Genomic DNA, 15,980 nt, shown 5'->3' on the forward strand with positions numbered 1-15,980 from the left:
TAAAAAATTCAGGGTGAATGATTACAACAGTCTGAACAACACCGCTTTAAAAATGTATAAATCGATCTTAAACAGACTGAGGTTATCAGATAAAAGCCTTCACTTTGGGACACAGCCCATTACAAAGGTTATCCAAGGAAATATTGCAGCTGTTTGCATACAGTATTGCACATCTAACATTTCAAAAAGGTTAACAAGTTAGTCCTCTTTTTTAAAAAACAAACAAAAAAAAAAAAACCTAAAAAAAAAAAAACGCACAAATATGTGGTGTATTGTCATTCACTTTTTACTTACTCATGGGCACTGGAGCACACATTGGCCTGGCCATCTTCCCTATTATGTAAACAAACGAATAGGTCCAGACATTTAATTTCATACTTTTTAACATTCACAGGCTGATATACCAATGCAACACAAATAATACAAACAGTGTTCAAAATATATACAATGTCTATCTGTTCAGTCTGGTTATTCTGTTTTCATGTCGTAACGTTCCTGACATGTCTACCAGTAAAGTTTCCTCACCTGCATCATGTTGTCTGATTGATCCCTGCTGTATTTACCTCTTGCTCAACACCTTGGTTTATACAACTTGTTAATTCCAATTTGTTCTCTAGTGTTTAGATTTTTTTTTCCAGTTAATTTTTTTCTCATTTTGTGGTCATTCTGCATCAAGCACTGTGTGCCACAAAAATCACTCAGCCTCACTTCACCAGGTTATAATAATTTAAAAAACAAAAACAAAAAACCTAGAGGATTAGCCAACAATAATAAATAAACTAGTAAAATAATTAAATTCTGATATTACTGCAGTGCCTCACAGGTAGTATTGTAAGTATTAAAGATCTTCACTAATATTCCAAATATAACAAAACATTTCGAATAAGTTAAAACAGAAATATTTTGGCTTGTTTCTATTTATTGTTAGAAATGTATAGATGTGCAGATGTGTGTTACTCTGATATTCAACTTCTACTTACTACATGCCATGGCGAAGACACCTAGGATGTTAAAAAAAAAAAAAAAAAAAAAAAAAAAAGTCAAATATTTCATAAGAATTTGTTAAAAAGAACTTTGTTATTTTAGGGAAGCAGAAATATAACACAAACACTACAAACAGTATTTGTGATGTGATGCGATGCAATACAATACTGTGGCATTTCAGAACTTATTACTCTCACTTCCCAAATGTGTCTGCAAGTAAAGCTTAGTCTTATTGGTCGCTGCAGCATTTATAGCACTTGTTTATTATCCTTTAAGAGCCAGATTGAATGCTTTTAATTACCCATGGCTGCTTGAGCACACATTGGCATTGATTTACATACTACAGGGAGTGCAGAATTATTAGGCAAATGAGTATTTTGTCCACATCATCCTCTTCATGCATGTTGTCTTACTCCAAGCTGTATAGGCTCGAAAGCCTACTACCAATTAAGCATATTAGGTGATGTACATCTCTGTAATGAGAAGGGGTGTGGTCTAATGACATCAACACCCTATATCAGGTGTGCATAATTATTAGGCAACTTCCTTTCCTTTGGCAAAATGGGTCAAAAGAAGGACTTGACAGGCTCAGAAAAGTCAAAAATAGTGAGATATCTTGCAGAGGGATGCAGCAGTCTCAAAATTGCAAAGCTTCTGAAGCGTGATCATCGAACAAGCAAGCGTTTCATTCAAAATAGTCAACAGGGTCGCAAGAAGCGTGTGGAAAAACCAAGGCGCAAAATAACTGCCCATGAACTGAGAAAAGTCAAGCGTGCAGCTGCCAAGATGCCACTTGCCACCAGTTTGGCCATATTTCAGAGCTGCAACATCACTGGAGTGCCCAAAAGCACAAGGTGTGCAATACTCAGAGACATGGCCAAGGTAAGAAAGGCTGAAAGACGACCACCACTGAACAAGACACACAAGCTGAAACGTCAAGACTGGGCCAAGAAATATCTCAAGACTGATTTTTCTAAGGTTTTATGGACTGATGAAATGAGAGTGAGTCTTGATGGGCCAGGTGGATGGGCCCGTGGCTGGATTGGTAAAGGGCAGAGAGCTCCAGTCCGACTCAGACGCCAGCAAGGTGGAGGTGGAGTACTGGTTTGGGCTGGTATGATCAAAGATGAACTTGTGGGGCCTTTTCGGGTTGAGGATGGAGTCAAGCTCAACTCCCAGTCCTACTGCCAGTTTCTGGAAGACACCTTCTTCAAGCAGTGGTACAGGAAGAAGTCTGCATCCTTCAAGAAAAACATGATTTTCATGCAGGACAATGCTCCATCACACGCGTCCAAGTACTCCACAGCGTGGCTGGCAAGAAAGGGTATAAAAGAAGAAAAACTAATGACATGGCCTCCTTGTTCACCTGATCTGAACCCCATTGAGAACCTGTGGTCCATCATCAAATGTGAGATTTACAAGGAGGGAAAACAGTACACCTCTCTGAACAGTGTCTGGGAGGCTGTGGTTGCTGCTGCACGCAATGTTGATGGTGAACAGATCAAAACACTGACAGAATCCATGGATGGCAGGCTTTTGAGTGTCCTTGCAAAGAAAGGTGGCTATATTGGTCGCTGATTTGTTTTTGTTTTGTTTTTGAATGTCAGAAATGTATATTTGTGAATGTGGAGATGTTATATTGGTTTCACTGGTAAAAATAAATAATTGAAATGGGTATATATTTGTTTTTTGTTAAGTTGTCTAATAATTATGCACAGTAATAGTCACCTGCACACACAGATATCCCCCTAAAATAGCTAAAACTAAAAACAAACTAAAAACTACTTCCAAAAACATTCAGCTTTGATATTAATGAGTTTTTTGGGTTCATTGAGAACATGGTTGTTGTTCAATAATAAAATTATTCCTCAAAAATACAACTTGCCTAATAATTCTGCACTCCCTGTAAACAAAATTTTAAAAACTGCTGCAAGATGCGCTGGGAAACAAAGTGCTGAACAGGAAGCTCGGGGGTCAAGTTGCTGATTAGGAGGCATCATGTGTGATCGAACGTTGTGTGGATCTGTGATGACTCCCCCCCAGATGTTCTTGGAAATCTTCTGGGCCACAGCGGTGGCAGTCACTACTGTGATGACAGGGCCAGACAGTGGCTCTGAGCCTTCCGTGGTATACGCCAGGCTTTGGTGGACGTGGGCTGCACGCAGACTCTGCTCCACCAAACCCTTGTTTCCCGTTGCACATTGTTGGAGGCGGAGCGGGTGGAGGTTAGATGTGTGCATGGGGACATCCACAAATATCCCATAGTGCCGCTGCGTATTTAAGTTAAGGGAAACACACATAGAATAAAGGCTGCAGTTAGTTGGCACCTGTCGCATCCCTGACTTTGGGGATGAATTGGCTGAGATTTAATAAACTTTTGGGCCAGTATGTTGGGATGTGATCACGACCAGTTGTAGGTTGTAGTGTCTGCGTGGTGCTACGTGGTGACGCGGGGTTGTCCAACGCTGACTCCTGGGGAGAAGAAGTGGTGGGTCCTTTTCATGAGGCCCCGCCTGAGTGGATCATTCGCCCCACAGAAGATTTTCCACTGGAGCAGTCTCGTGACGACACCCTACGCTCAGCCTTTGACCAAGATAGTAATTGATGGTCACTTGGTGTGCCCTAAAGCCATGTGGCCCTACCCGTACTTTGTATCATTGAACGAGTAAGCCGTGACACTCGCACAGAGGAGGAACACACCCAGTTGTTGGTGCTTAAAAGCCACCGAGATGCTGAAAATAGGGTTAATAGAAAAGTCGCACGGCACATAATGTACGAAATGTCACGGTTTGAGGCCTACCCCATGGCCCAGGATAGACGAGCTTCTGGACGAGTTAGGCACTGCCAAAATTTTGCACAATGCTAGATTTAACCAAGGGCTACTGGCACATTCCCTTGTCTGCAAAAAAAAGCCTTCTCCACTGTGTATGGTTTGTACCAATTCTTCACACTTTTGTTCGGCTTGCCCAAAGCCCCATGGACTGGGTGGGGCGGCCTCACCTAGATGATGTTATCATCCACAGTAACACCTGGGTGCACAGGTGCAGCAGGTGGTTGCGGTCCTGAAGACTCTGCAGCAGGCAGGGCTCAGGGCAAACCCTAAGAAATGTGCATTTAGATGGAGGGAAGTACAGCATCTGGGTTAGCACTTGGGGTGTGGGCAGGTGCGTACAGATGGAGAAGACAACTGCCACTGTATCCTCCCCGCGCCCCAAGACCTAAAAGGAGGTGAGGCAGTTCCTGGGCCTGGTGGGGTACCATAACCAGTTCATGCCTAGTTTCAGTCCTTTGACAGATCTCACCTGAAAGGGTGCCGCAGATCTGATCCAGTGGGTGGAGCAATGCCAAGCAGTGTTTGTGCAGGTGAAAAAGGCTCTCTGTGGGGAGCTACTCCTCCACAAACTTTTCCCTCCCTTTCATCCTGCACACGGATGCCTCGAACAGAAGGCTGGGGGACGCTTTGTCCCAGCAGGTAAGAGGGGTTAACCGCCTTGTTCTTTACATCAGCCGGAAGCAAAATACAGCATGGTGGAGAACGATTGTCTGGTGATCCGGTAGGCAGTCAATTCCCTTCGTTATTACCTCCTGGGACACTCGTTCGCACTCGGCTCAGACCACGCCCCGCTACAGTGCACCTGGGTCACTCGGTGGTACCTGACTTTACAGCCCTTTAGGTTCAAGGTGGTCCATAGGCCACAGATGGTCATGGACAATTTCCTCTCCCGTTTACACAGGGGGAGCCAGATGCGGCCTGGGCCTCAGTCAGACATTGGGATTGTGTGGCAGGGGTGTGGTCTATGGCTCCGCTGCAGTGGAAGGGTGGTGCAGCAGACTCCAGGGCCAGTCCCAGGGAGGCTGAGGTCCAGGTGGAGGGAATTAGGCTCACGAACACTCTCACGTTTTTAGTTATGCTGGGGACCAGCAGAGAGAGGGCCAGCTGCAAGCTTTTGGGAAACATAAGGTGCCGAACAGGAGGATTGGTGGTCAAGTTGCAGAAGAGGAAATATTGTGTGTGTGTGTGTGTGTGTGTGTGTGTGTGTGTGTGTGTGTGTGTGTGTGACAATTTAACTGTGTTCGAACGCTGTGTGGGTCCGTGGTGTTAACATCCATCTTGGTATCTTGATTCCTTGCATCATTTTTTTGCTACTGAATCTTACTTTTTGCCATAACCAACTTTTCTTTATATTTGTACTGTCTGTGACTCTTATAGTCTGCTTTTCAATATATCATTGTACCCCTTACAATAAATACCCCTTAATTCAAGTCTATCTTCATCTTCAGTCTGTGCCTGACAGAGTTTTATTTTTTCTTTTGAAATAAACTCACGGGGTGTTGGAATATTTCTGCGCACAAGAGGTCCTTGAATCATTTCGCTGTTGTCTTTGTTGACAGCAATGAAGGCAGTGAAAGAACTGCTCACTCCTGATTGGACACTGAGTTGCACCACCTTCTCCTTCACTCCTCCATCTTGCTGTCCTCTGTTCTCTCTCTCATCCATCTCCAGGGAGCGAATCAGAGTCCGAGCACCCAACCTGTGGACTGTTAGCCTGCAGACAAGAAGGCACAAAACCACAACAATTTCCTTTCCATCCATTTCCTTTTCATCACTTTAAAACAACAAAGATTTACACACAAGCAGGCTAACAATTTTGATCCACTGCTTTCCCAAAATGAGAACGTTCTTTATTTAAATCAAATACATGTAACCTAGAACAAAAAGTGTTAAACTGAGTGTTAAACTAATTCAGAATAAGATTAATCAGAAAACTACACAACAATTTTATCTTGTTCGGCATCACCACAATTGACATAGTTCCTTAATGTTCCTTCTTTATCTCATCCTCTACTAGTAGCTGATTTTACTTAGACTTATCTATGTTTTTGGTAATCAATACATCTCTTTTTGTAATTTATCTCCTTTATAAAAGGACCTCTCCTGCCAAAAATAATGTGCAAGTGCATTTGCTAATAGACAGCTTGGTACTGGATAAAATAGTATATCACCACAAAAGAAAATTTAAACCACGCCCAGTCAGGATAGTCAAACAAATCTCTCAGTCTTCACTTCAGAACAACTTTGTACTCACGTTTACCTTTCAAACAAACAGTACTGTGATGTGACAAAACCAGCCAAAGCTAACAAAAGTATAATTTCTCCTAAAATTGCAGTTTCATGCTCCCAACTTTGCAGGAACAATTTGGGGATAACCCCTCGCTGTTCTAGAATGACTGTGCAACAGTGCACAAAGTGAGGTCCATAAAGACATGATGAGCGAGACTGGTGAGAACTGACCTGCACAGAGTCCTGAACTCAACGTGATCGATGTGTGACCTAACAAATGTCCTTTTGGAAGAATGAACAAAATTGACCAAATCTGTATACCCATATCTGTGTATTCAAAGGAGCTTGCAAAGAAAAGCGTCTGGACTTCTTTAAGTTGCTTGAAGCCGTTTCACCTCTCATCCGAGAAGCTTCTTCAGTTCTAAGGTCAAATGGTGGGGAGTCCCAGATTTAAACCTAGTGGGAGTATCCCCCCACAGAGGGACAAAAGGACCCCCTGATGATCCTCTAATCGCCTGAGCCAAGGTGTGAAACTGGGTGTGGGTCCCAATCAGCCAGGGTTTCGGGTGTGTTCATTGTGAAACCTGGCCCCACCCTATTATGCAAATTCCTGAGGTCAGATGGCCCAGGATGTGAGTGGGCGTTAAGGCGTCTGGGGAGGGAACTCAAAACTGGATTATAGATGGCAGAGAGTTGGTGTCGTAGACCACCGCCTCTGTTCAAAGATGGTCGCTCACAGTGGACATAGATGGCTTCTTTCACTCCTCTTTCAAACCATCTGTCCTCTCTGTCCAAAATGTGAACATTGGCATCCTCGAAAGAGTGTCCTTTATCCTTAAGATGCAGATGGACTGCTGAGTCTTGTCCTGTGGAGGTGGCTCTTCTGTGTTGTGCCATGCGCAACATAGACAAATCTCTATGAGACAAAACTCCAAAACACAGACTTAAGAATGTGGTGTATGCTGTATAGTGCAGCGAGGAATGCTCAGACCTCTACATTGGAGAGACCAAACAGCCACTTCACAAGCGCAGAAGTGGCTGTTTGAGAAAAAGAAAAAAAGAGGGTTGACAGAGCATTTTTCAAAGAAACATATCTTGAGTAATATTTCAATTTTGAAGTGAAATTTTCACAGCACTCATATGTGCCCACACCATAACATTTTTATGAAAATCGTAGACGGATAGGCAGAAGTCCCGTGTTGATTTTACGGAGTTACCCATGTATACACTGAGCTGGTTGGTTTTACTGGCTGTGCGAAATTTGAAGTTACTTTGGAAACGTTTTTTGTTTTGTTTTTTCGTACTTTGAGAAGTACAAAAAGAATAAATCAGTTTAAGAGATCCCTGAGCTGTGCTTCAGTTGAAACAAAAACTGGACCCATTTCCTAGACTTCAGTGTTGTGGTATTTGTTTTGGATATAGACATAATTAAAATAGTTTTAAACAGGAGTTACAGTAAAGAAAGGCTGCAGCTTAGCAAAAAACCCCAGGGTCACTTTGATAGGCAGTATAAATTATTATAATTTGCAATTAGGCAGTTAATTTAATTCAATTTGGATATAAGCTTAAAAATATTAGAGAAAAAAATAATGACCAGATGCTCCCCATGAGCAAGCACTTGGCAATAGGAGGAAGGAAAAGTTCTCTTTAAACAAGAATAAACCTTTGGCAGAACCAGGGTCATGGAGAGACAATCGTCTGTTGAGACTGTTTGGGGGTGAGAAGGAGGCAGACAGAGTCAGTGAGTGTGTGTGTGCACTTGAGAAAGTGTGAGAGAGAGTGAGAGTTGGTACTTTTAGTACTCTCGCTGCAGTGTTTTCGATTAACTGAAGTTTTTTTTGTGGAGCTTTTGCAGTGATGAATAATAATGAATTACAATAGTCCAACCTAAAGCAATAAATGCTCTAATTTTTTCATTAACAAATTTCTCAGCATCACTTTGAGACAGGATGTTTCTCGTTTTAGACATCTTGCACAAATAAATGAAAATAGTGCTAAATATTTGGTTAACATGTCAATTAAAAGATATATCAGATCAAAACTGGCTCCAGGATTCTTCACAGCCTTGCTGTAGTTCAAAGTAAAGCTATTAAATATCTGGTCAGACACAATGTTGTGAAGATTTTTAGGGTCAAAGACAAAGCTATTTCTTTCTTTGGCTCTCGGAGGAGGCGGACGCACTTTTTCTCCTCTCCCTTATCTTCCCTGCTAGTTCTTATGTCCTTGTCTAGTCTCGTGTCTTTTTTGTATTACTTTCCCTGGAACACTCTCTCACAGTCTGTATCTAAAACCTAAAAGAGAATTATGGATTTGATCAACTGGTCTCTGAATGCTATTGACACCCTTTAATGAGAAGTCTGGGCTCGGGAGAACCCAAGTGCCCTGGAGGGACTTCCCCTGCCGGATACACAATGGAAAGGTGGCAGAGGATTGTGTGCCTGGCGGGACTGTCGATCGAGGACGCTGAAGATATCTACCTATTCGGAACCATGATAACAGGGTTCTTGCTGATCGGAGCTGACTTGGCCCTGGCTTATCGGAGAATTAAGAAAGCGGAACCGGCTGTTCAAACCCCCACAAGGCTGACCGCTGGGATTGGAACGACAGGTGCGACTTCTCAGAAAGGGCTCACTGAAGGCAGCATGGTTAAGAGCTTGGAGGCGCTTACGACTGCAGTGAATGCTCAGAATAACACCTCTGAACGTATGTATGTTGGATTACATCAGGAAAGAATCAACTCAGAACAACATCTCTGGGCGGAAGCTGGATTACATCAGATTACAGAACCTGCTATGTGAGCACAAGAGAGACAAGACCACGGAATCGACGGCTAATAACATCATGGAGAAACTCGCAGCTATTAACGGGAGATTGAGAGACCAGTGTCAGAGTGTTAAAAACAGCTTGAAATTCTCATGAGTTGTTTGCAAAAGAAAAATCACCATCATAATGCGGCTACCCCTTCGGCGCCAGCGGTGGGCTCAAGGCTGGAGCCAAACAAAAACTCCCTGATAACGACTGTGTTGAGTCTGTTCCTTCCCATTCCCTACAAGGCCACCTGGGTTGGCTGGAAGACTGTTTACTTAGCCTGGCGGGGCGAAGGACACTGTCTCAGCTGAACTCTGGACATGCATACATATACTGATACTGATAAGCACTCACTGTCACCCTCCCTATCCAACGCCACCTCCAACGCTTACCTCCCCCATGATGTGGACAGCTGGAGGCACAGTCGAAGATTGCAGCGGTCCCAGATCAGATGTACACACTGGAACACTTTCCCATGTTGCTTGTCTGTGTTTATTGTGTTATGGTGTGTTGATACCTGTGCATTCCTGTATTATCCTTTTGTGTTGCACATTTCAATGTTTTTTTCCTCGCTACCTGGCCTGACCTGTCTCCCCAATGTGATGTTTGTATTGTATGTACGGTTAGCAAGGTCTGTCATCTTGGTTGTGGGTTAAAGACCTGCAACTGACAAATAAAGGCTATCTCATAACATCAGTTTAGTCTGAATTTAGAAGCAGGAAATTAGAGTTCACCGAGGTCTTGATGTCTTAAAGACATGACTGTAGTTTGATCTATTGATTTGTGTCACTGGGCTTCATGGAGACAATGTTAAGAAAGCAAAATGAAATTTTAAGATTTTTAAAGAGAATCTGATAAACATGGATAACAGTGTGTCAAACTTACTGTAAAATGTAGGTGTTATTTTGCTATTTAAGTCCAAAAATGCTTTTAAAAGATAATGAAGCAGTATTGCCAGTGGCTATAATTTCAAGATCTATTATGGAATAAAGTTACCACTTACCTTTGTGCTATATTTTCTGTTTATATCACTCACATTGACAGAGGATGGTGACCAATAGTCCAGACAGATGTGCTGCGTCTTTCTCTACTTAACCCCAGTTATCAGGCTAAAGGAGTCGAAACAGCATCTTGCATAGATTCCTTTTTGCTTCTGACAGATTTGCCTCTAAAGGTCAGACAGACTATGTTTTCTTCTCTAAACAAACACTATGACTGTCACGCTTTACAAAAAGAGGCACTGAGGGCACAAATTAGTTGCTGTTGGAGAGGTACCTGTGTGGGTCAAGCTGTGTGCTCTTCATGTACTTTACAGTAAAAATGGCAGATTGTTGCACAGTAGTTTTTTCACTTGAGGTCAAGAAATGGCTTCTTGATTTCCCAGAAACTGCAGACTGAGATTCCTCTGTCATGTCTAAATGTTTGTGATCAGTAATCATATACTATTAGATATTATGATACCCCTAATCCAAGAAAATAAGATTAGAAAAAGTGAAACATGTTTAAAACTAGACAAACACCATTAGGTCTGTGTATTATTAACTGTTTTCTAGTAAGTAGAGGTAAGTAGAGTTATGTTTCTGAAAATATTGTTTTAAATTCAACACTCGCATTTCAAAACAGAAGTGTGCCGTTTGTGTTAAACTGTTTTACCCAGTGTCCTCTGCAGGGCTGAGACTGAAGTGCAGCTGGTTCTCAGAGGGATGACCTGCCAGGCTGTACTTCACCGTCACACAGCCCTCTGCTGCCTCTGAGCACTGACACAGAATCACAGGGTTAGAAGTCACGTTAATTACTGTCATCAAATACCTAAACAACAACATGAGAAGGTGCTGCTCTTACCTGTCCACTGAGCTGGGCATAAATCAGTGACCTCTGACCCTGGAAAAGTGCTGTGATTGGTGGAGAGAGGACAGTGACAGACACTTCCTTTGGTAAATCCCATGTGACTGAGATGTCGACCACAGCCGGCTGCAGAGCAAATCGCAGCGACTGCATCACCTGAAAAATAAAGAAAAACTCTCCAAATTTGCTGCTTCAATGTTTAACTTGACATGCTTGACTGCTCTTGCTCTTGACGAAGGCGGTCGCACTTTTCTCCTTTACTCCTCTCCCTTAGCTTCCCTGCTTAGCCTCTTATGTCCTTGTCTAGTGTCGTGTTTTTTGTGTTACTTTTCCCTGGAACATTCTCTCACAGTCTGTTCTCTAAAACCTAAAAGAGGAATTATGAATTGGATCAACTGGTCCCGAAATGCAATTGACACCCCTTTCTCAATGAGAAGTCTGGGCTTGGGTGAGCCTGAGTGCTGAAGATATCTACCTATTCGGAACCATGGTAACAGGGTTCTGGCTGATCGGAGCTGGCTTGGCCCTGACTTATCGAAGAATTAAGAAAGCAGAACCGGCTGTTCAAACCCCCGCAAGGCTGCCTGCTGGGAGAGGCGTGAGTTTCTCAAAATGGGCTCATTGAGTCAGCACGGATAAGATCTTGGAGAGGCTACGGCTGCTGTGAATACTCAGAATAAGATCTCTGACTGCAGACTGGATACATCTCGGAAGGGCTAGCTCGGAATAACATCTCTGGGCGGAAATTGGATGACATCTCGGGGAGGCACACTGCCGTGAGTTCTCAGAAATCGGCTCCTTGAGCACAAGAAATGACAACATCACAGAACGCAAGTATGGCGAAGCTCGCGGCTCTCCAACAAGAGATTGAGAGACCAGTGTTGGACTGTAGAACTGCTTTGAAATTCATATGAGCTGTTGGCACTAAAGTAAAAAGCACCATCACTTCATGCGGATAGCCCCTTTGGCGCTAGCTGCGGTCTCAAGGCTGGAGCTGAACAACAACACCCTGATAACAACTGTGTTTAGTCTGTTCCTTCCCATTCCATGCAAGGCCACCTGGGTTGGCTGGAAGCTGTTTACTTAGCCTAGCAGGGCGAAGGACACTGTCTCAGCTGAACTATGGACACGCACACACATACATATACACTGATATGCACAAACTCATCCCCCCTCCCTTTCCAAACGCCTTCGACGCTTATTCCCTTCTGATGCTGCACCCTTTACCCACCCCTGTTGCTTGTCATGTGTTTCTTTGGTGTATTAAGAGTTTTTTCATGTGCTATGTGCAGTGGTGTTTTTTTCTGTTCTCAAACTGATCTCCTTGTTGGAGCTCAGTCTGGGGGAGTTATTTTTCTCCTTATCTTTCCTCATGTGGTGCATTTTCCATTGTTATACCTCTCTGACCTGTCTTCCCCATGTGATGGTTTGTGTAATGTATGTATGGTCGGAGGGTAAGATGGCGCCGCCATTGCATGCAATAGGTCGGCAGCCTTATGAAATTTCCCCTTGTGGGACTAAAGGTATATCAAATCAATTCAATTACTTTTATTCTATATGTATAGAACTTCAGTTTTTGATTAACAACCACATATTAAATATTAGTATGCATGTCTGAACATACACATAAATAGACACATAATCAACCTTACAGTCAAACATTTATTCCAACATACAAACTATGGCCCAAAATAGAGAGGAAAAGATTAAGGGAAAGTTAACCAATAAAAATGTGCTTTCATCAGTCGTTTAAAACAATTACAAAAATTCCAGATAAGCTGAAGACTATTCCAGGGTTTGGGCACCACGACCTCAAAAGCATGATCACCTCAAAGTCAGAGGGGAAAAAAAAACAAAAAAACAAAACAAAACCTATATGGCCCAGAAATGATCTGCTGTGTATCACATCTTTGGAAAGCTGAGTTCAGTTTCTGAACCTGATTACTTCCACACCTGTTCTTAATGACGAAATCACTTAAATAGGAGCTGCATGACAAAGTGGAGTAGGCCAAAAGATCTTCAAAAGCCAGACATCAAGCTGTGATCCAAGGAAATTCAGGGACATATGAGAAACAAAGTAATTAGATCTGTCAGTGTTGAAAGCCATTTGTAAAGCTGTGGGACTCCAGCGAACCACAGTAAAAGCCATTATCCACAAATGGCAATAACACGGGACACTGGTGAACATTGATAGCAACAAATATTTCTGGCACAACTTCACCAACTTCCAAAGTGCATGGAGAAGACAAAGATCTGATGACACCGAGACTCCAGCGACGCTTAAGATTCTAGGGAGCAACTTTATTAAGTGAACAACGCGTTTTGTCTTGTGGCCTTCATCAGGGTTGTTGCAAAATGTCCAACAGTTAATGTTTAAAGAAAAAAAAAAAAAGGAAACAGAAAAAGAGAATTTCCAAGTGGACCAATTACAACTCAAGAAATAAACCAGCTGACCAATTGACATTAACGAGGTGGTATTGGTTCATTGGTTAAGCTACAGCCAAAATAGATTCTAGACTAAACCACTACAAGGGAAGGGGGGGGGGGGGGGGGGGGAATCCCAACATTTCCTAACATAATACATAATCAATATTGCACAGAAAAATGCAAATAACTTAATATAAAAAAATACAAATTAAAAGCTAATATGAGTACAGGAACATTAAAAGAGTGCAAAGATGCAAAAATCTAGTTAAAAACATAGAAACATAGTTGCTGCTAAGGGTGGCCCAACCAGTTATCACAATCATTTTTATCACACAGGGCGATGTAGGTTTGGACTTTTTCCCCCTTTAATATAAAACTGGTTAATTTAGAAACTTCATTTTGTGTTTACTTGTGTTATCTTTGTCTAATATTCAATTTTTTTTGATGATCTGACATATTTAAGTGTGACAAATAGACAAATATAAAATAAGGGGGAAAACACATTTTCACACCACTACATTGATTAATATGAATTTGTTGAATAAATATGCAGAAAACCATTTGCCAGCAGTACCAGTGATGCCATCTAGTTTTGTATTCTGGTGATAAGAGTAGCATGATCAGTGGTATCAAAGACTGCAGATAAGTCAAGCACAACTAACATGAAATATTTTCTCTTATCCGAGTGCATAACAATACCATTAGTAGGGATGGGTATCGTTTAGGTTTTATCCGATACCGGTGCCAAATCGGTACTTTTGAAACGGTGCCGGTGCTTAAACGGTGCTCGAATCGGTGCTTAAAGAATGGAGAACACAAACTTTGTCCAAAAACCTCTCACGTTCAGCTGGTTTTTTTTGTAAAAAGATAACAATGTTAGCCTTTTCTGCAGCTATGTGGCATATATGGTATCACTCTTGGCTGGAAGCAGTGCTTAAACAATGGAAAAAACACAAACTTTGTCCAAAAACCTCTCATGTTTAACTGTTTCCCACTTTTTCTTTGGTCATTTTAGCCTTTTTGGCCAGGGTGAAGGGAGTATCTACCATCAAACAAGAAGACAGCTGCATGTAGCTATGATGATGTTTGCTAGTTCACCTTACATGCATTAATGTAATAACGTGGTTAGCCTACTCAACGTAAATTAGCTACTCACGCAGAGAAGAACGGCTGCTGCTGCCATCATCATCTGTCATCATTTCTGCTACACTGGCAGGGCTAGAGGCCAGGACTCTATTCTTCGGGTTTTTGGGGGATGTTGCATAACAGCCAACCCACCCGCAGTAGATGCGCTCGGTTTGAGGTCTCGCAGCAAACTATCAAATACAGCGCATTTCTGGGCTTTTAAAAAAACCGCTATGCATCGCCAGGTGTTTCATCGGATTCGAGGTGTTACCTCCTTTGACAGTATCACAGTATCAGCTTAAAGCACTTGTTGCAGGCTGCTGAGTTTGCATATTTTGCTGTGAAGTACAGCCAGACTTTTGACCGCTTCGCCTTGGACATTTTAATCTGTAGCTCTGCTCTAAAAGAACGCACGTACCTGGACCCGCCTACTATTCTCGGAAACGTAAAATGATTGGCTAGAAGTGTATCACAGCTCAGGAAAAAAAGCACCGAAATAAAGCACCGAAATGTGCGCTGCTTTTCGGTCTGGTTACTACCGTTTATGTCAGAACCGGTGCCATCATGGCACCGGACACCGGTACCCATCCCTAACCATTAGCATTTTTTTTTTAATAAAGTTGTTTCAGTGCTGTGGTTTTGTCAATAACCAGATTGAGAAGCAACAACTTTCTTGAAGACTTTGGAAATTGGCCCATAATGACCTAAAACAGTGGAATCTAAGGAGGGATGTTTTCCCTAGAGGAAAGACGCTGGGTAAGATAAATGGAATGATTTATAATAGAGAAAAGCCAAGGACAGATGACAAGTAGAACCTGCTAATGAATTTAGGACAGACAATGTCCACTGGGCAGGAAAACGTGTGCAATAATGGGACGTATGGGACAAAAGTGGGTGAAATAATGTCAAGGAGATATGTTGAGAAAATTAGTTTAAACTCTAAGAAGAGAACTGATCAAGAGATTTGAGTCAGTTGAAGACACACAGACTTGATGCAGTCACTGGAATACATGGCAGGGAAAGCAGATTGAGGGAGATTAAGGAATCTGCTGATGGTGTCAAACAAAAATATTGGATTAAGTTTATTACCATTAGTCAAACCAGCAAAATAAGATGTAATATCTTTTATAAGTTGGTGAAGTATGTTTAGTAAGTCCTTCATATAGTGTTATTATCCTACTTCATAATTGTGTTAAATGTCTTACTTTTGGTTGCATCCTGTCAGTCCCTGTGATGAACTGAGCGTGACCTCCTCCTTCTTTGGCCATCCCATTGATGAGAGCAGAGCTGGCCCCTTCCCCAATCCCAAAAGAGAAACACCTGCAATACAACAGTTTTCTCTGAGTACACAGTGGACATGTTGGACATTCTGGGAATTGTGTAGATATGGTTGTGTTTTTGTGGTTTCACCTGTGAGAACCTGAGTTCTTTTTCACCAGATCTATCACTTCTTTGGTGTTCCCCACCTCTCCATCAGTAAAGACAAACAACTAGAGAGGAGAGTTGGCACAAAAGGACATAACATCAGACCCACAAACACACAACTTGTTCTGAGAGCCGAGTTAGGTTTCAGATATGGTAATTGGACTGAATCTTATTAGAGTTTTTTTTTTGTTGCCCGTCCCGTTTGATTCTTTAGCCATCAGAATTGTTGTCTGAAGGCCAACAAAGATGCCCAACGGATTTATCCAAGTGGATCATCACGGCTTTGCCGTATTGGTCCATTTGA

At 42.3% G+C, this 15,980-nt stretch overlaps 1 protein-coding gene across 1 annotated transcript in view; it reads right to left on the bottom strand.

Moving 5' to 3' along the window:
- The window catches only part of LOC308400832 (von Willebrand factor A domain-containing protein 5A-like), a 41,608-nt gene that overhangs the window by 8,034 nt on the left and 17,594 nt on the right, over positions 1 to 15,980 (bottom strand). Inside the window, exons 10-16 of the mRNA XM_080888825.1 lie at positions 15,662 to 15,741; positions 15,457 to 15,571; positions 10,697 to 10,855; positions 10,508 to 10,611; positions 5,311 to 5,531; positions 981 to 1,001; positions 295 to 333 (exon numbers count right to left, since the gene is read on the bottom strand). Coding sequence (XP_080744951.1) covers positions 295 to 333; positions 981 to 1,001; positions 5,311 to 5,531; positions 10,508 to 10,611; positions 10,697 to 10,855; positions 15,457 to 15,571; positions 15,662 to 15,741 — 739 coding nt within the window. The remainder of the gene's footprint in view (positions 1 to 294; positions 334 to 980; positions 1,002 to 5,310; positions 5,532 to 10,507; positions 10,612 to 10,696; positions 10,856 to 15,456; positions 15,572 to 15,661; positions 15,742 to 15,980) is intronic.

This window comes from Rhamphochromis sp. 'chilingali' (genome assembly GCF_963969265.1).
Source record: "Rhamphochromis sp. 'chilingali' genome assembly, chromosome: 8".
NCBI lineage: Eukaryota > Metazoa > Chordata > Actinopteri > Cichliformes > Cichlidae > Rhamphochromis > Rhamphochromis sp. 'chilingali'.